This window comes from Alligator sinensis, unplaced genomic scaffold, assembly GCF_000455745.1.
Source record: "Alligator sinensis unplaced genomic scaffold, ASM45574v1 scaffold144_4, whole genome shotgun sequence".
Classification (NCBI taxonomy): Eukaryota; Metazoa; Chordata; order Crocodylia; family Alligatoridae; genus Alligator; species Alligator sinensis.
Window position 1 is genome coordinate 1,284,756 of NW_005842190.1, and position 21,662 is coordinate 1,306,417.

At 40.1% G+C, this 21,662-nt stretch overlaps 1 protein-coding gene across 11 annotated transcripts in view; it reads right to left on the reverse strand.

Moving 5' to 3' along the window:
• REV1 (REV1, DNA directed polymerase) overlaps positions 1-21,662 on the reverse strand; it is a 75,423-nt gene that overhangs the window by 897 nt on the left and 52,864 nt on the right. For 10 of the 11 annotated variants that reach the window (XM_025207226.1, XM_025207231.1, XM_025207228.1 and 7 more), the window contains 9 exons: positions 19,189-19,361; positions 17,943-18,045; positions 16,006-16,171; positions 15,381-15,583; positions 12,532-12,765; positions 10,617-10,737; positions 6,507-6,727; positions 6,215-6,371; positions 5,282-5,384 (listed from right to left, as the gene is read on the reverse strand). In XM_025207226.1, coding sequence (XP_025063011.1) covers positions 5,282-5,384; positions 6,215-6,371; positions 6,507-6,727; positions 10,617-10,737; positions 12,532-12,765; positions 15,381-15,583; positions 16,006-16,171; positions 17,943-18,045; positions 19,189-19,361 — 1,481 coding nt within the window. The remainder of the gene's footprint in view (positions 1-5,281; positions 5,385-6,214; positions 6,372-6,506; positions 6,728-10,616; positions 10,738-12,531; positions 12,766-15,380; positions 15,584-16,005; positions 16,172-17,942; positions 18,046-19,188; positions 19,362-21,662) is intronic. The other variant, XM_025207232.1, reaches the window with a different exon arrangement.

Sequence of the window (21,662 nt, forward strand, 5' to 3'; positions counted from 1 at the left end):
CCCCCGTTTATCTCTATCCAGCCTAGTTTGACTCCCACCAAAAGTGCACACACCAAGATTTTGATGTGTTCAGAAGTAAGCTTTCTTGATTGCTCTAGGAACAGCAGATCTATGTGATCGGCGTATAATTGTGAATATGCTCCACCACCTCCAAGCTCGAATTCTACTTTGTTTCCTTCCTTATTCATTCTCATTAGTGTACTTAGCACTGCACTGTTATTAAATTGCCATAATTTAGTTAACATTGCTCAGCAACAGTGCCATTTGGTTTCCCTTCTTTATCCCCAACCTTAACCTATCTTCCACCTGCCAGAAACGGCTTGTCTCTACCTCTGTCTACTGCTCAATTAGCTTACTTCCTATCATCTCTTGTCTACACTGGATCCAACTCCTAACTGCCAAAACCATGGAGGCTTCTGTGGACACAGAGCTTGGCAACAGCATGCATCAGTGGCTGCTTTGTATTTACCATTTATGTAGCATTATGTAGGGAAGTGGCTTGAGCTCTGGTGGCAAAAAATCATGCAGCTGAAAGTAACCTCAAGGGTCTTCTATTTCTGCTCCTAAATAGATGCAGGATGCACTATTCCTAAACCATCCCAGATAAATGCTTATCCATCCATTTCTTGAAAACCTCCAATGAAGGAGACTCCACAACTTTCTTGGGCTGCCTGTTCTATGATATGAAACTATAATCAGAAGATAGTTATGCCCTGGCAACTTTCTATGTGGGTGATCAATAAATCACTGTACCTTTAAGTATCAGCTACAGAGATTTTTTTTTTAACAGGGATTGCTCCTCACAGGTGTTAGGCAAAGGCCAAGAGTCTCCTGAGTGCAGTAAACCCTAAACTTGGGAGAAACAGGACTTTGGGAAGCTGACATTGACTCAGGTGAAATAAAGAGACTGCTTGGGCAGAAGCTTTGGGCAAGCCTTCAAAGTACATCTAGGTAGAAGACTGTAAGGAGAATCTAACATTAGCGTTTGGTTCCCACTTCCATTTCTTACTGATATAATCACTGGAAGAAAGTGTCAGATCAAACCATTTCCATGAAAGGGGAAGTGAAGCGCAGTGCAGTTAGGCTGACATGGTGGCCCAAAAAGGAATGCAAGGTTCTCAGATGCTAATGTAAAACAGAGTTCTTCTCTCAATGTTGCTAGGCCTGAAGGAATCTGAGGACAGCTGGGTGAGAACATGGGCTAAGAATGGATCGAGACAAATGCCAAATACATCTTAAACTGATGTCAAAGTCTGACCAGCAAACTTGAGCTCCAGCAGATACTATACTTAATACACCTGTGTGCCATTCATCACCCTGTCTGGATGTTGGATGGGTCTTGCACTCTAAATGGCATTTCAACTGCTATCTCAGTCTTGAGTCAACAGATCCAGGATGAGCAGCAAGGCCTGGGGTCCCTCAGAGACTTTACCAAAAGGTCATGGTACCAGGCATTTCAACAGGAAGGGGCCAAAATAATTGCATTTGTTTGGGATGGCTTTAAGACTATTTGAATTCTTGTTAGCTTCCATCAATACTGATCCAGAAAAAATAGAATGTGTGCAAGAGTAGCACCCAAGGAAGCCAAGTACTTTATAGTTACTGTCCATGCACTTATCAGCAAGTACATTAGAAGACAGGATACACCTGACAGTCTTAGCTAGGTCATTAATTTGCAGTATCACCTTGAATGGCTCAGGTTGATCGAGTACATCCACCAGGCTGTATGAGGGAAGTTCAGTTAGATCCTCTGAAGAGCAATCCAGCATATGAAGTGCTGCAAGCCACTCACATCTTCTGTTAGAGAAGCAGCTCACAGATAAACAGCCTTACAGGCAACCCCCACTTAGTGCTCTTAATTGGTTCCTGGACAACCGAGTGTTAAGCAAAATGAGCATTAAGCAAAACCAAAAGTATCTGATGGCGACTGATAGCATTATAACAGAACTCACTGAGCGCTAAGTGAAATCAGGTATCAATTTCAAATGAGCATTATAGCAAAATAGTGCTAAGTGAAATGGCATTAAGCGGGGCTTGCCTATATTGCCAGAAGATGACTCATCCAATGACAGCCTGGGAATCAGGGACCCAAGGTGTTCTGGTGTCTGTACAGGAAGTGCACATCAACTTTTATCCCTTTGGCATGGAGGTAAGACAAAGCAAGGGTCTATGGGCACTGCTAATGCAAAAAATGTCCAGTCCAAGGCTCAGGGCATGAACAGTCAAAGCAAGAACGTACATATGGACAATTACTTGAAGAATTCTTTTCCAGTACCCAGACCAACAATCCTAGTAGAAATGAATCAGAATAAATTCATATAAACAGCATTTGGATTACTTTTTCATGATGCTGAATATGTAAATAAGTGTTAATATCTTACAGAGGCAGTGTTCAGGTTGTTCTGATTTCAGGGGGTTACAATTTCTATAGATGTACAAGAATTCACCAACTTCCATGAATCTCAATATAGGTGCCAATTTATTGGTTTAATATCACACAACTTCATCATAGTAGTGAAGGATCTGACACGACAATTTTCTGGATCCTGATACTTCCCCACTAAAACTAAGACCCCTTTGGTACATTTTTCTTTCTAAAAATACTAGAAACAATTCAAGATATTTTGATGGGGCTCTGGGGCCTTGTCAGGCTGGGGACAGAAAATAAGGTACTAGGACAGAAGCCCTCAAGACTCATGGAGATGTATGAGCTAAATTTAGAAATTTTAAATGCCAGGAAGTTTTGTCAAAAAAGAATTCTGTGCTGTGCTTAGAGGATGAGCAGCAAAGAACTCTCAGCTTGGAGGGAGAGGGTTAGAAATCCTAAGACTTTCTGGACTGCTACGGGGATTAGAATAATTCCTAATGCAGCTCAGGCTGTGAACAGATGTAACATTTGAAACATTTCAAAAGGCCAGTGTACAGATACAGGCGCTTGATAAAATGCTCCAGAAGCAACTGAAGCATGAAGAAAATGTGCCCAGAGGGAGCAGGTACTGTTCTGTACTGTTTTACTTTGTGTGTACATAATAGGTTGGTCATCCAGGCATCCCACAATGTAGTGCTTTCCCCCCCACATCCTCATAGTTTTCGATGCCTGTCTAAGCCCCTGGAAAATGTTACAATTAAGATGCAATTAGCCTATTAATTGCACCATAAATAATAACCCTGTGCTCCACATTCAAGGAATTAATAACATCATAGAATAGGAAACTGCTCACAAAAATATTCCACAAAAGATGTGCAAAATTTTTGTGGCTGTTTTTCATTAGGACTTAAATTCAAGCTGTGGCAGGGTAACCTGAGCCAGCTCAAGTCTCTGGTGTGGTCTTGAGGCTGGGACTGACAACCAGCTGATTGTGTCCCAGGACCACAAGAGAGTCTTGAACCAGGCCCAGGCCCACCCAGACTACAGGCCCCCAAATTTCAACTTGGCACAGGGATCCTGGGCTCCCTCTGCTCTGGTAAGTGGTAATGATGCCACTGCAATCTGATCCCTGATCCCAAAACTGCATGTCCTGCCACACATGTGGCATGGCACAATGCACACGTGCTGGGATCAGAGATCAGATCTAATCACACCATTAAATGAATGTGTTCTAGGGGCTTAAGTTACAGCAGCTTGTCATGAGCTTCACAGGCAGGACCAGCATGTACTGCTGCTACCAACTGATTAGAATCCCCTCCTATTCCAACCCTGCCTTGGCATTCTCCTTCTGCTTGGATCTGCAAAGGTATCCTTGCAAGACAACTTGTAAATGTGCTGCTCAGCCCTTTCACTGTGGAAAGTAAGCCACAGGCAAATCTGGTACCATGACAGCCCCTCTATGATGCTTTGGTTCTTTTACCCAACAAAAAACCAGAAGGGCAAGAAATTAATTCCGTTTTTTTCTTTAAATAGGTAGTTTCTATGCCAGTTTTGTTGTAAAACATAAAATGGTTATCCAGTCTACTAACTTAATTGTATTACTAAACCTCTTATTTCAACCGCCTAGTGAAAAACATGATTTATTCAGTTATGCCTGTGCATTCAACACTTCTGTAAGTACCCATTTAATGATTTTATCCTGTGAAGTAGGTAATATACCAATTTACAGCAAACCAGTGGGCAAGCCACAAGTACAGCTTGGGCCTTCTGATTCTTAGGGAAAGTAAAAATGAAGGAACCATTTTGATTATTATTGATCATATTTACTTGAATCTAAGATGACCACCTCAATAATTAGATTCTACACAGGCAAAATGTACAAGTTGATTATAATTTTTCATGTACAGAATCTAACTATTGGAGGGTTGCCATTAATTCACGCCCCCCCACTGCTGCATGGGGGCAGGCAGTGGGGAGGTCAAGCAGCTTGCCGCCTCCTTGTGCCTGCCCCCGCCCCACCCTCAGCTTCAAGCCCCCTTCCCCTCTCCACCACAGCCACTCTGCTCCCTGGCCCCCTTCCCATTGCTCCATGCCAGCAGGCTCTGTCCCTGTTCTAGCCTGGGACATGGAACATGTCCCCAGCCCAGCCCCATAGCAGCTGTGAGGACTGTGCTGCTGCTTCTACAGGCCTGGGCTGGGGTTACGGTCTGTGGCACAGAACAAGGGTGGGGGAGGGGAGAGAGGCAGATGGGGGCAGAGGCTACAAGGCAGTGGGGGCGAAGGGAGAGATGGCAAGGTGCAGAGGCTGGTGAGGTGGGTAGGGGGAGGGAGGGGCAGGCAGGAGCTGCAGTTAGGCTATGCCTGGACCCTGGGTATGGGCCAGAGTCTGAGCCACAGCAACCACATGCCCCCACTCCTGCATGACCCTCATACACAATTTGAAGATTAGGAGCTTTCTTCTCCTAGTGTTAAATTGTGGGTGGGACCCTTATCTTAGAATCAAATAGATATGGTATTTTAGAGCTCAGTCAAGGTGAAAAGAGATTAGACTTGATAGAACAGAAATAATAAGTGGCTGAGACTATGGAAGAAACTAAAAAGGTAAGTTAATTAAACAGGATGGAGAAAAATAAGGGGACAAACACAGGAAGAGAGCAGCATAGACAAATACAGCACCCTCTGTCCAAAATATGTTCAAATTACTAGTAGCAAATGCTATAAAGTTTGCCTAAGTGTTATAGCTATTTCCACTTGCTTCACCTTGCAAAAAAATAGGAACCTTTCTTTTGAACTGTTCAATGTAATTTTTCTTCAGAAATCCTGCATTCATAAATGCAAGACCTGCTAAATTTATAACCTTGCATTGTACAACTCCAGCACAATTAATGTTATACATATCAGTAAATAAGCTACCTTTTCATGTATTTTATGACCAAATCTAACTGTTCCAAATCCTTTTCCTCTATCAAATCAGTACAGTACTTCACAACTTGAAGAATGTCTTCCTCCATGGGATCTGAAAGAAAAACAGATATGGGGATTTTTATTCCAGTATATTTGGAATCAAAGAAATTCTGAGGTGGTTAATACTCCTGGGCAGGCTCTCGCAGCTTTTATATTCCCACGTGACCTAAAAAAATCAATGGAATCTTTGCTTATAAATCGAACTATATGATCCCGAGGGATCAGGGGAGCAGATTCCCTCTATTTTTCATGCACAGCTACTATTAAACACATATGAAAAGAACAGGGATTTAAAATGGATGAGGTGTTTTACAGTTATTTAGAAGCGTCATACAATGACAGAAACCATAAAGAACATGGCTCAGATATTAGAGCAATACATTGTTTTGATTTACATAAAAATAGAATCTAACTTCATATGCAATGATTTGTGCTTTTCTTATTTTACAAAGAATTCTAGGATACTTTAAGAAATCTTGCTATTCATCTTTGTGTAACAAGAAATATATAAAACAGAAAAAAGAGCTTCACTTCTAGTGTCTTTAACCCTGGTATGGGCAATGTGTTAGAGTAAGAACAGTCACAACAACTAAGGTTGCATCCTGGCTTGAACCAGGGACTCAAAGAGGTGGAAAAGAAAGTGGATAGTTTTTGGAAATGTTACCTAGAGAGGCAACAACGGGTTGGCAAAACCGTAAAAGAAAAAATACAAGGAATCCAGTTCCTTCAAACTGGGAGAAGGTGAGAGACCAAGATGACTAGAAAATGCTGAAAGAAAGCAGTGGCAGCAAGGCAAGTATGTAACATTCAGGAGAACGTTGTGATGTATACAGAATCCCCACAAATATAACACAAAAACAAAATGTATGAAGTATGATTCACCTGAAATAGTTGTAATCCACTCTTTAAGCAAGGTCTTTACATCATTGAATTCAACAGCCCCAGCTAGATTGGGTGCCTGTGACCTAAATGAGACGGATGGTTTTGTCTTTAAATCTGATGGCCCTGGATTATCTGAAGTTGATGGAACGGGTTCCACCTGTTCAAAAATAAAATAAATCACAAATTGTATTTAGTTAAAAAAGCAACAAAAACTATATACTGACTGATTTTATGCAATTTTCAGCAAATGTTCTTTTAATGCCTGTAAAAAGTTTCCTAGTGGAAAAATTACCTGAGGTTTACCAGTGACTGTACCTTCCTGTTTTAAGAAACCATCCATTAGCTTCTGTGGGCTTCCAGAAGTGGCTACTGTGTTTTTTGCAGGGCTACCAAGGAGTTTGTTTTTCAAAGGGCTCTGAATCTTTTTCATAGGACTGACTGCATTTTTTTTCCTGGTTTTTTTCTTAGTTTTTACTGTTGCTTGCTTCAATTGTAGTAAAGGATTCTTTGATGCTGGCAGGGAAGAAAAGGAATAAATCGGTGGTTATTACATTTAGTATTTTTCCATGGATGGGTGAGAACCATGTCACTTTTGTAAAATGTACAAACCTATCATTAAAATGCACCTTAGGCTTAATCATGAAAAACATTCTAAATGCAACTTTTTGGAAGTCATTCATAGGAAGTTCAGGTACACAAGATGTCAGCCAACTATATGTTCACAAGAATACAAGGCACTGGAGGGAAAAACCCAGCCAGCCAGTCCTGCCCTCTGCATTCACCGACAAAGGGGAGGATCCAAAATGATATTCACTGTGGCCCTCTGTGCACCACAGCCACAAGGTATCTGGTAAAAAGATTACAATGGTACTAACAGGAAGTGAACTGGAGACACAAGTGCTATCAACACTTTGGCAGTGTCATGGAATTTTGTAAGGTAAAATAAACTCAGATGATCCTAGGAAGTGGATTGCATCCCACATTACAAAAACAAATATCCAACAGTCTCTGCCAATCCAACCCAAGGGAAAATTCCTCACTGATCCCAAATCTGATGATCACTTGACCCTGAGCACGCGAACAAAATGCACCAACTATTCGGAGCACCACTGCATCTCAGCCTAACTTCCATCTCCAGCCAGGGCCAACATCCAAGCTTAAAGGAAAGTGAAAAACAAGCAAACAAAGAATCCAACCAACAAAACAGAAGTCAAATACATTCAATGGGGGGAAAAAAATTTAGTGGCCACTGTGGGCCATCTGCAGAAGCCCTGAAGTTTGCAATTAACAGGACACCTCTTATATGTAAGCTGGCTTTAATATCAAATATTCCAAAGTCTGAATGAGAGTAACTGGTTGAACCTAAGCTCAGTGATCACCATCTCATCATCTGTACTAAGGCAAAGTATTTCACAATTGTAAAGTAGCATACAAACGGAGGGAATTGTATACCAATCCTATCAGATTCTGGCGCATCCACAAGGATCCAAGAATTGATTATTTTACTGCACTACATCAGAATTTGGCAACCTTTTGCACCCTCAAGCAAGCCAGAGCCTGCAAATCTGGTCCCCTGCCATGGCCACCAATCTCCACCCCCCACCCTGGAGAGCTCAAGTCACCTGCACTTACCCTCGTTGCAGATACCTGGCCCCTCTGTAGCGAGGGTAAGTGCAGGAATGAGAAAGCAGCAGAGAGGGGTGTGGAGGAGGGTGCTGCAGGCAGGACGAGTGACACAGCGCAGCTACATGTTGCCCAATTCCCTGTGCTGCCCTGGGCCAGGCTGGGCCTTCCCAGGCCAAATCCAATCTCTTCGCAAGTCAGATCCAGCCCACGGGCCGACCCCTATAACTGGGAATGAAATCAAAGATTCTAACGAAATTCCCACTGGTGCAAAACACAGCAGCCCAATTGCTGATATCATAGCTTGAAGAAAATATATGACTAATGTTTTGGTTTCTTTATTGGTTCCAGTGGCCAAACTTAACTCTGTGAGGTAACAACCATTTTAGCTCAGATGATCTTCACAAGATTTGGGTAAAGGATACAGTTTGAACAAAAGAAGGGTAACAATCAAGTATCTAGTATTAAAAAAATGAAAACTTAAGAAAGATTTCGTCCCACAAATAATGAAACTTTCAGGTCTTTTGTAATGACATTTCTCATGGGATATTCATCCTCAAACTTCTCATGGAGGAGAACAGATTACCCCCAACACTTTTCAAAGCTGTACACAAATATTTGGGGACAAAACACCAAAGAACTGAAAATTATCCCCAATGTAACACTTCATCAGCAGATATCAAAAGCTCTTTAAAAGGCGGTCAGTATCATTATCCCCATTTTAACTAAATGGAAACTAACAGAGAAGTGAACTGACTTCCCAAGATCACCATTCACTCGCAGGCTAGGAGCAGACTTGAGAAGAGAATCAATCCGAAGTCTTTTAATCCCAGTCCCATGATCTATCCACTAGGAGATGCTAATCCGAACACTTGTACATAAACAGTATTTATCTTTACGTCATAAGACTCTGTAGAAATGTAAACTTTACTCAGACAATCTCAAGGAACTAAACTGATAATGCACTTGAGAAAGCTGTTTTTACAAAACAAGATTAGTGCAAAAACCTACAGGCTAGTGCAAACAAATGTTGAAATCCAGGCAAAGATACTGTGGAACAGTGTTAGCCTAAGAGTCACTTTAACAATGGGAGGATTGTCTCTCTGCTGCTCTTCTTCAGCAAGGTTCTAAGTTACTTTTTCCAGCCCCTTAGGCTGCTGCCAAATGTGAAAGCAGTCGTGCAACTGAGATCTGTGGAAATTTATGCCCTGCTATTCCAGATGCATCTGGCAGGCCATGCAATTCTGGGAACACCGCATTAAATCCTTCATAATCCAATCGCACAACTGCCATCTGTCAGTGTGGGGAGCCCTGAATTAGGAGCCTAGGGTATGTAGAAGCTTCCCCCAGGTCCTATTTCCACAGGCACTCAGGAACTTAAAGGATGCATGCAGCTGGGTGTCCCAACTGCCCACCTGCCTTTTTTTAAAAGGTCCAGGGCATCATAAGCCTGACACTGGAAAGCCTTTCCCTGATAACAGGCTTGTAGCACCACCAACTTCTAAGTGGGCATGCAGCTGGGAGCACTTGCTGAACGCTCACCTAATTTTTCAAGTTCTCTGGGCACAGTAAGCCTGACAGCGGGGAGAGACTCCCTAAATGCTGAGCTCAGGATGCCCCCCATGGTGCAGTTGGGGATAAGGCTGCTCCCTCATCTCTGACTGCACATGTCCAGAGCATGCAGCTTGGGATGGGAGAAGCTCCCCCACCCCCAGCTGTGCACCAGTTTAAAGAGGTGAATCTCAGGCCTGAGATCTGGGGCTGCCCCTGGGGATAGAGCAGGGGGCGGGTGGAATCTGGACACTGAGCTACCCGCAGCTTGCTCTTGAGAACTGGGTACGGAGTGGCTTTGTCCCAGATCCCAGGGCTGCCTGGTACCAGATCCATTTGCTCAGCTGAGTGTTGCAATCTGACACCAGACAGCCTCCTGGCTTAGACCCAGAGCCGTCCCCAGCATTATCCAAATTGGCAGGAGAGGAGTGTCACAAACCCTGGAGCTGCTGCATGCCCTGTGATGCCAGGACCCATCACCACCTTGAAGAGCCTTGCCCTACAGTCCACGTAGCAAAACCTGCTAGGTCTCAGTAAGCCCTCATCCTAAAGCCCACAATCAGCGATTGTCAGCATTAGGCCTTGGGCATCATCCAGCTTGGTTCCAGAACAGGGACTGCCCACATTCCGATGCTGCCAGTCAGCTGATTGTCTGCACTGGGGTGACTGCCACATGTTCAATTTATGGCACCATAAAAAACAGCCACAAAAGATGCTCCACATATTCTGTGGAATATCTTGGGGCTGGTTTTCCATATTATGGCCCATTAAATTCAATGAATGTGCACCAAGGGCCTTTGAAAAGCAAGCCAACTTTTTCCAACACGCAGACTTTCAGCTTAGGCAATACAATCCTAAAAGGAAATAATTTGAACAAAAAGACAAAGCTGGAGTCCAGTAGCACAGTTGGACATCTCAGATCTTAGGCACATATGAACACTCCCATCTATATGTATAGGGAAACACTTAACCCCTCCTTGTATAGTCAGAGCACCAGATCCTGCAATGTAGATGAGCTACAATTAGTTACACTAAGAAGAAAAAAAAAAGGGTATTTTTCAAGCCATCTTTATACTGATCTAATCGTTGGACCAAAATATGTAGCAGTGTTCTCGCACTGCAGTGGCCTCCTAGAAGTATGAAAGTTATATTTTGTAGCTTTTTTAGGACTGTATCAAATCTTATCACAGTCCAAGACAAGTTTATTCTACAATTTTAATATACTTACCAAAGGTGCCAGGCAGCTGCTGATAAATCATGTTTTCTGACTGCTTTTGCCTTTGATCATATGCATCTTTGAGTTCTGCCTGCAGCTCAGCAGGCAGTGCAGCAAAAACCTCAGGATCCACCTGAAAAATGACAGAGCTTTTTCTGAAATTATTTCACTGGTTAGCAACATTATTTGATTAGTTTTGATGATTTTTTCTTAATTGAGAAAGATATTTGCATTCTGTATTAAACGTGAACTTTGAGATTAAAATACTATATGCTTTCTCTTTGTATTGCTGTATATTCCTTAGTCCACAAGTGAAAAGCATATTTTTCCTTTAAATATGTATTATTTAGATTGTAAAATTAGTTTTACAATTAAGTTTACTACTACAATATGATATAAAATTAAATAAATAAAGTCAATATTAAAAAAGACATTCCAAAGCACCCATTTAAATAAATGCCAATTAATTCTCAACACAAACACTCTGGGTGTTAAGGACAAACTGTATCTTAAGATAACTCTGCACTAGTCCAGAAAGCAGCACCTAAGGCTGCTCTTTCCACCCTCAAAGACTAGGCACTGGCCTCGGGGTTCTTCCTAATCCTTGCTGCCTATAAATCAATTAGGATGCTGTGTTCCCCAAATGAAACAACTTGCAAACAGTCCTGCACTTATTGAGTGCAGGGGCTTGCTACATATTGTGCTGGAAGCGAGGTGGGAGAGTTCTTTTCTTTTCTCCTCTATAGAAGCATACCCAAACACCAAAACTGGCCTCCTACTACTGTATGAAAGATTTGGCTTCCAGGCAAATCTTTTCTTCCACCTGCTCATCCTCAACTTGGACAAAGCACAAATTAACACACTGTGGCTGCTTGCAGATGTGGAACCCCCCCAAACAAAAACCAAAACCCAACCTCCCCCCAAAAACTGCTCTCTCAGAAACTGCAGCACATTAGTTCAACCCAGCTTTGCAGTGTCTGTATAGATCAGGTGCTTCAACAGGGCTTTTTCACACTTCTATCTAACAGCTGATTCCCGCACCATTTTTAAGAGTGGGGATGCTGATACACGAGATGCGGCAGCTGATACACGAGATGTCAGCTCTTGGAGTCGCTCTAATTAAAACGCCACCCCACGAGCACATGCCCAATGATCCTTTTCCTCTGCATCAACACATCAGTTCCAGATCCTGGGACAAAGGGACAAATTAATAACCTCTGGGATAGTAGCTTCCATCCCCCTACCTTAAGGCATCATGCTGAAAAGCACTTTTGTGTTCCCATACCAGCTATAAACAAGTAGTCTTAAAGAGAGGACTTTGGAAAACACCACATGCACAGAAACTGTTGCTGTGCTTCCCTTTCCCGTGCCAAATGCATCAAAACTTTGCAGATTTCTCAGGTACACAAACTGTTGCCCTGCTTTCCTTCTCCCCAGGGACACAATGTAACCTGACAGTTAAAACTACAGTTGTCAAAGAATCTATGTCCCTGTGTCACTAAAATACTGGTCTACAATAAAGTGAACCCTCCTGTAAAAAGCTAAGTTGATTTTTAGGCTGTTTTATACTGGTAGTACAATGTGATACAGTTGCAATGCAAAAAAAAAAAAAATCGTTGTGTAATTGAAAAAGAAGTATAAAGTTTCTGCATACACACTAAAGAGTAGCAAAATAAAAAAGAAAGCTTTTCAAACCATGGAGTCAGTGACACTGGAAAAGATAAATCTTTACGTGTATTACTGTACTTTGGAACGACTATAAATCCAGAGATAATACTGAACTAGCGGATTATGATGGCTCTGAATGAACAACAGATTGTAGTAATTTTGCCTGAGAAAAGGTGTCAAACTACTTATTACTACAGATGAGAAGCTTCATGCATATTGACTCCATACTGAAAGCCAGTTATTTTAAAATATACTCTACCTGAGAAAATGCAGGCAGGGCAATCACATTAATTCCCACATCACTGTCTGGTTCTTGGAGTTCTGGTATTTGTAGAAGAACTGCTCCAATTGGCTGGGGCAGAAGTCCAGTGTTGCACCCATTTATTGGCTCTTTCTTGCTATCACCATATATCTCTCCTTGTTGAATGGTGTATATTTGCTCTACTTGTTCTCGAAGATCAGGAGGCAGTGCCTCCAAGACAGACTTATCTAGCTACGAAAGAAAAATTTAAAAAGGTCACTAGATTTTTTGAGAAACATGTAAAGAGACAGTATTCATGCTGAGAACTGAAGTCTGAATAAAGAAATTCAAACAAAACGTGGCATACTAATTTCCCCATACAAACTTACTTAGGAACCTAGAAGTACTGAATGCTGTAAAAGCCAAGAGGAAGAAGAAAAAAAATACTTACAAAATTAAGTTATTCAGTATACCCAATATTTAAATCTTTTTTTACGAGTTAAATATTTAGCATTGCAATTATAAAAATCTATACGATTTAATTTCCCTCATAATAATCTGGCGATCATAAAAACAATGCTAATAAAATCTGGTCAGTGCATTTATCCAAACGTAAAGCTGGCAGACTGTACCCCAAACCTACTCAGCCAAAAGAAGCATCAGGTTCAGGTGCTTCATTAAGGCATGTTTGGTAAAAGTGTTAATGAGCTCTAGGCAGCAGGTTCACAGGTGTTAATTACAGGATCACTGCCTGTTTAGATAATTGTTTGTTTAAACAGCCTCAGTTGCTTTGCTCTTATTGTTACAAGTTCTGGTATTCTTGGATAGTAGGACGGTAGGAAGAAGGAGATCTTTCACTTTGTCAAAGGACAGAAAAATCTGAGAAGAGGATCACTATATTTGTTCACTATTAGGAAGATAAGGCCCTATACACAAACAAGAGTCCTGCTTTTACTTCAGCATGATTGGAAAAAAAATAGGGATGAACAACATATATTTAGGTGGAAGACTAATACTACTGGAAATAAGGATTCTCAGGTATGTCACTTGGAAGGTGGCAAGATGGAACACCATTTACAGATAAGAGGCAGACAAAGCTAAATGAAAAGTACCAAGTTCTTCAGAAAGAACAAGTAATCAAAAACTACAGGGCTTTGCATCTCATGAAGCTACAAGTGATGCTCTTCACACCAGAATAAAAATAGCTTCCACTAGGCAACTTAACTATTCCTAATAGAGCCTCTTGATAACAAATTAGGGTGTTCTGCACTACAATTGTGACTCTGAATGCCTATCCAGAAACCTACTATTAGATGTAGGGTAGATGGTTTGGAATGAAAGGCTGTTCCTTCATCATGCGATAACAGATACAGTATTAGTGGAAATGCTGTTTTTGTATCAAGTTTGTAATAATTAAATCAGATCTGACTACTAGAATTCCCCCCCACTGGCAGAAACTATCATAGATTCATAGATGCTATGGTCGGAAGGGACCTCAATAGATCATCGAGTCCCACCCCCTGCATAGGCAAAGAGTGCTGGGGTCAGATGAGACTAGGAAACTAAGTCCTTATTTAAGCTAACACAAAATATTTTCCTAAGAAGATCATAAGGGAAAGACACTAGACGCTCTAAAAGGATATGTCTATCCTGCAAATAAAAGCATAATTGTAGTCAGGTAATCATCTCTATCTAGCTTTAATCTATCCACAGCTACTGTTAGCCCAGCTATCGTTTCCCATGAGAGCCAGCCAAAATTTGGTATAGGTATATCTACCTACACTATACAATCCTTCTTCATAAAAATATGTATTAGCTTAAACAGTCATACTTAGTAGCTCACTGACTACTGGATTCACTGTGCATATCCTGACCTTTTGCATTCAGTTATCAAGGCAAGAAAAGCATGCAGAATCAACTTCCACTCCATTCTCTCACTGCCCATGGCTTTGGATAAGTCTATATTGCAACTAAAGGTATGATTAAAGCATGGGCAAATGTACACTCTCTGCTATCTGAATGAACTAAGCTGCATACTTGTGTGGCAATTAATCCTTGTTTAGCGCTAGAGTCAGATGTCTGGGTCAACAGCTTGGGAATATTAAGACAATAAGGAAAAGGTACAGGGAATATTTTAAAGTTCTGTTTTTATGAAAAAAACATAAATGGTAATTCACAAAAGTGTTCCTACAGTGGTTCATTAGTAATTGTGTGTTATTTTCCATATAGCCTATCAAACTGAAGCTCTATGTAAGAAATTGAAATATTTTGTTTGATGAGTGTGGCAATAATTGTGTTAACACAAAAACATGTCTTAAAACTGAGCTTTTCAGAGCTGATTTATTATTTTAAAAACTGTTTACATTCCTTTAAAGAGCTTCAGCATCACTGGCATTAAGTAATATATTCAATGCTCTGATATAATCACTTTAACACTATAAAAGGGAGAAAAAATACTGAACGAATGATAGTCACCTTTTGCTCCAGCATATTCTTCCCTTGTAAAATCTGTTTACCTTTTCTTCACCTTATAATATGATGAAGTTGAAGTTGCTTAAATTATTAGATTGCTATCATATGCTAAAAATCCAGGAAAACTTCACTCAACGTATGCAGCAATATCACACTCAATGTGTATTATAACTCTAAATCTCTTCTCCTGTAACACAAATTACATGCAACATTTCTTGCTAAGAACTGTACACCCATGCACCAGAGTTGTAAGCCTGGTGGTTCTGGGGCTCCCAACTAATGGCTGCTCTCCCCACTGCTTCAGCTGCAGAAGCAGCTGGGATCTCCAGAAGCTGGACAGCTTGCCATACACTAATTATAAAGATACATCAGATGTTTTGTACTTCACATTTTACCTGGGAAGGTGATGGAACCTCAATACTTAAATTAAGCCTTGATTTTACACTGAGAGGAGAGTGTAAACCATTCCATTTGACTGCAGAGTCGGCCTTGCTAATAATGGGATTGAGACCAGATGTCACATGGCTAGTACGAGATGGCAGAAAAGTGCAAGTTCTTGATGCAGAGGATATTTCAAGATCCATAGCAGCTACAAACACTATAAAATATAGAAAAAAAAATGTAGAAAAATTATCCGGAGTCTAGAAACTCTTTTGCTTTCATACAGTAATGAATTGTAATAAAATTTTGCTTTTCTTTCTATTGCAAAACATTTAGTAATTTATATTGTATATAGAGTCCGAGACAAATTTTCTATTCTTAATCACAATACTACTTTATTTTTTTTTCAAGACTTTGTAAAAAATACCAACAATCCTAGAAAGACCCTTACATTTATCATTTTTCCAGGTGAGATGAAGCAGCAAAATATACACTTCAATTACGTCTAGAAAAACTAGTACTGAATTTCTATTAAAAAAATGCTCAGACGTGCAGAGTTAAGATGACTCCAAATCAAGTTAAGAGGAGTCCAATGCTACTGCAAATACAAAATAAGCCTGACAAGATTATCTTACTGACCCTCTTTATGCTCTTCTTCTGAACATTTCTTAGCTTTCTGAACATGGAAAAGATCAAGAACTGAATGTGATCCACCAGGTAAGTGTCCAGATCGTACTGATGAGTTGGAGGAAACAGCTGAAGTGGTTTTATTGATGGGAACTAATTGATGCACCTGAATGCCAACCTAAAAACAACAAAGATGACTGAGATTTCAAAGTAATTTCTTTAATTCTGATGTAGATTTTTTTGTGTGTTTCTTCACCATTCCTCTTTCCCCAGAAACAAAAACTACTTTGGGAGGAAAAAGAATACTTCTAAAAGGAATGATGAAATACATATAAACAAGTACTAAAATTAAGATCACCCCCTGCCACAATTAAAAAAATAATACTTTTTTAAAAGAGCTAGATTTTATTGCACCTATCAGGCAATCTAATTGGATGTATGCACTGAATGAGACTTCAATTCCACCCAATTCAAGTCCCTGAGAAGTCCACCAATTCCCCTACTTTTGTAACACACTGCCATCTCAATTAACACTGAGTCATAAAAAAGCAGTTAAAGAAGAGCAGAACCCATTCACCTTTTATACTAGATTTTCCATGGACTTGAGGGAAGAACAGAACTGCAGTTAAAGCACCCAAATCTACTTAACATGCTTAACAGGTGGAATAGAATTGGCTTAAAATGCAAGCCAATAGGCTTATATCAATAATGTATATATCATGCACCAGTTTTAATAAATTACATAAACCGCTCATGCTCAAACAAATACAGGCATGTCGCATCTTACACGGGGGTTACGTTCTAAAGGCAGTGTGCAAGGCGAAAATTGCGTATAGTGAAATCGCATATTACCATGCCAGTGGTGACTGCCTCTGCCTCCAAAACCTCCTGCCGCTGCCGCGGAGCTGTGCTTAGAGCTGTGCGGCTGGCAGCAGCAGCACAGCGTGGGGTGGTGGTGGGGATGGTTGTGTGCCGCCTGGCCACCACCACGCCCAGCGGCTGGCCACACAGCTCGGGCGGCGGCGGCGGGAGGTTTTGGAGTCAGGGGCAGTCACCACTGGCAGCATGGTGGTGGCTGGGCCTCCAGGTAAGCGGCAGCGCCACATGCAGACTCAAGCCCCGTCCCCCCTCCCCACCCATGTATAGTTGAATTTGCGCAAGTTAAATACGCGTATGATGCGACATGCCTGTAGATAGATATGTAACAACCAGGGACAGGAATCCTAATCAAGTAACCTAAAAGCTGTAAGATGTACCTAATAAGAACTGCTTTTTCTCAGCTCATTAATCTACATCATTTTAATTGCTTCAGTATCTGAATATCAGAAAAATAAATGCAACTTGCATGGACTTACACCAGCCAATTTTTCTAGCTATATCCACTTCCTGCCCTGAGAAACATCTCTTGACTTTTAATTTTGTTTAATATACCGAAGCAAAGATAACTTGCATAAGGGTTACAGGTCAGAATTTTTTTCACTGCATTTAACCCTTTATATCTTTCCCTTGATTATTTGAACTGCTGTTGCCTTTACAAAATTCCAAAGGAAAAAAAATCAAGATCTTTATCTTTAGTTATCCAATTGCATTCAGGGGAAAAGCAGCTGTTCCTAAAATTGAATCTGAGAAAGTTGGACCAAATTGATGTATAAGTGGAATAAAACTGTATTATTAAAAATTATTTTGGCCAGTTAATGAGATACCTGGGTACTATGTGCAGGGTGATTTATAACTTTCCCCTAGAGGTTTCTCTTTTAAGATTTAAAGAATCTGAATTAGGGTTTGAAATGAATGGAAATCTAATGGGTGGATTTTCTATCATGCAAAAGTTTATCAGGAATACACCAACAAAAACTCAGTCTTTGCAACCCAACAAAGTTGCAGGGCATATACTAATGTAAAGTGGGAAAACATAATACAAAAACTTTGAAATCTCAGTTTTAACTCACCCCTCGCATATCTGATATGTTCAGTTTCATTGTGTGAAACATGTTCAGAGTTTCTTTCCCAATTACTTTTGCACTGTCTGTCGCATGGTCAAGAGTGACAGTCCTGCAAATAATTTAGCATAATTTTTTTTAAACAAAAGATGCATTACAAAATATTAAAGAAAAGGAAACAACACTTTGTTAATCCTAGAAAGGATCCAAGCACGATATAAACTATTTAATACCATGAAGGAAAATACCATTTTAATCTATGAAACCAGAACAATCGTGGTTAATATTTAAGTAACTTAGGACTGAACATGCCCTTAATGAAGTCGGTTTTTATGACAGATTATTAACAGTAAAGAACAATTCTAACTTCTAGATTAAGTCTATTAGGAGGGCAAACAATCACAATAATTAGCATTAATTAACTGTAAGAGTAACTACAAATATTTGATTAAATTACCTTTATTTTTATGAAGTAGCCACAGGTATACAAGCTGCATTTTTTTTCACTAGTGATTTTTCCATTTTCTTTAAACATGAAGAATGTACTGAGGGTATCAAGCTCTTTTCCCATTCCTCTTTTTAGAAACCTCCACTACTTTCTGTATGTGACAACTTTCTAACTTTGAGCTGTATCGGTCTACTTTTTCTCCCCTTTCCTCTTGGTGTGCTTATCATGTATTGGTTTTCATGTTTCACTGTTCTTCCTTCCTATTTTGGACACCCTTGGTTCCATCCTTTGTTCCTCCCATACTCCCCATTTTTATCTTGGATAAATTCACATTCATATAGATGACCAGAGGACTATATTAAGCAACCTAGTCTATATGAAGTAGGCTAGGTCTGAGAACACCATTCTACCTATGACACTGTGTAGTTAGCCATGTTAATCTGAAGTCAGGTAGAAAGCAGGGTAGAAATGCACTTTATAGACTAATCAAAGTAGGGATAATGAATCAAGGCAGCAAGGTATATATCTATATATACTTTGATTAATGTCTTTCTCTCTCTCTCCCTCTATATATATATATCTGTGTGTATTGTTACAGACACATGCATTAGTCAAAGTATATATATAGCACAAGCTTTCATGAGAATCTGATGAAGTACAGATGTATCTGATTAGGTACAATTCAATCCTACAAAATGCTGAGAACCTTTAAAAGGCCCTTTTAAGATATCATAATGGTCAATAAATTGCACAATCACAATCACAACTGACTGGCAACTGGAAGTTGTTTGTTCTGTTCAAAGTTACCTGGCAATGTTATCACAGATACCATGGCCTCCATATTTTGCAGGTTCTACAGGGGCTCCAGCCTTTCTAACCATGATTTTAAGAGTTAATCGTTTACCCTTCATACCAGCAGCTTCAAGTCTACGTTGGATTTCTTCTGAAAGACTCAGGAGAAAAGCTTCCGCTTCTTTAGGCTAAAAGGAAGAAAATTGTTTTCACTTTATAATTTATTTCTTGTACCACAGTAATAGACATCTAAAAAGGTCTTTATTTAAAAACATGGAATGTACTTGAAGTTAAACTACATGTAGTTTAACATGTAGCTAAGTGTATACTATACAGATTTTAAAAATAAGTGATAGTCTGGCCAGTTTTCTACAGCAAAAAAATTCATGGGTAAGAATACCTCTTTCTTAGCTTAAAATGTAAAAGTCTCAACAGTATGACCACAAGAATGAAATGGACCTCCTGAATTGGAGTCCAGTACCCTATCTGCAGGCAAGCATATCATACTTTCCTAACTTTATTAAACTCTACCTACAGAACAGTTGATTTTTCTGCATCTTCTATTCCCACTGGAAGATTAGTTGACTACTTCACAGCCTTGACAATAACACCTTTTCATTTTTAGCCTAAATGTACTGTTCACCCATCTACAACCATTTGTTATTGTGCCAATATTAATCTTTAACTTACAGAGCTCTCCTGCTTCCCTAGTGTTTTCCCCAATGCATTTACAGAGAGCAATCACATCCCCTCTTAGCTTTTATTATACTACACTAAAATAGTCAAACTATTTTAATTTCCTCTTGCAAAATGAGTTTTCCACTGTCCTGATCATCCAAGTATCTCTTCCCCATTATAACTTTTAGTCTGAACTTGTATTTCTTGAACATACATTAAAACAACTGAACACAGCATTTTAGACAAGGTCTTACCCAATGCCTTGAATTCATTTTAGGATTTTTCTTTTTTTACTGATGCATCATATTTATGACTAAAAGGATATAGACTAGTGGTTCTCAACCTTGCTAATCTCAAGATACCCCTCTATCAACTGTTACCAACTGTTTGATATAGGAGAAAGAGGAGGGGCCCTTGCACCTGTCAGCCCAATAACCTAGTACAATGGTTCTCAAACTTCTTAGACTCAAAACATGCATCAGAAAATGTCAGCTCTTAGTTTTCATTTATTTTTTGACTACAGAAAAATAATAAAGCAATTCTTCTGTTGCAAAGAGATCAGGAAGAAAACAGGTCAGAGTGTTATTAATAGATTCCTATTTGAAATCTCTGGGTTTATTTTGTGGATCACGTTTGTACACCTCAAAGTGCTAATATTGTTTGGCAACCTTGAAAAGATGTCAAGGCACTGTGGTTGAGAACCACTGAAATAGACAGAAAAAAACCCCTAACAGAACAAAACAAAACAAAAACAAGGCCCCTGGCAGATGTTAGGTGAAATCATGCAATAAATTGTAACACGCCAAACATGGAAGTAACTTATCATGCAATAAAAAGGTAAACCAGCCACAAAGATATTCCATATTTTAAAAAGCACTTAATGTGGACTGTCTTTGTGGATGGTCTGTATCGCACATTAATTTGAACATGTGACATGTATATCTGTTTTAAAAAGTTTACAGGGAGCCTCTCCTTGGTAGTGGGCTGCACCGCTTGAACATGCCAGTGTGGTAGCCTGAGATTGGAACCACACCCCAATTTCACACCCTTTGGACAAGTACACAGGGAATCCAGGATCAGGCAGTTTCCAGTGCCAGGCTCCCCATGAGCCAGCAAAATGAACAGGCATCTGAGCAGCTGTGTTGCATGTGCACATTTAAAAGAACTTCAGCATGCAAGAAGCCCAGGATCAGGTGGCCAGTCTCTGATCCTGGGTTCTCTGCAATCCAGGACCATTTAGGCCCTTGGCATTAATGCGATTGTGAGATTGGGATCAAAGAAATTGTGCCCATGCGTCCTGCCATACCAGAAAAGGAAGGATTGGGCATAAAATTCCTTTGATCCCAATGGTCCAACTGCCAGAGCAGGGAGCCTGAGATCAGATCTGATGCCAGGTTGTGAAAGGTTAAAAGATCAATTGTTTAACCAATAGGTACAGTGATAACCAGGGATCCTGGCTTTCTCTGATAAAAAAAAATTCCCAATTTTTAGATTAAAAATTAACCCCAAATCCACATTTTTCCGTGATTAAAATGAAACACCACTATTTAGATATCGATAGATAGTGGCATTTCATTTTAATCACAGAAAAATGTTTATCTATCTATCTATCTATCTATCGAGAGAGAGAGAGATAAATATCTATCCACCCATCCATCCACACACTTTTCAAAATCTGAAAATTGGGATTTTTTTTTTTTTTTTTTTTTAAATCAAAGGAAAAAAACAGGATCCCTGGTGATAACTGGGGGCACTAAACTAAGCCTGTTAGCTCCCTGCAGGAAGTGGGGGGGGAGCGGTGGGGAGGCAGG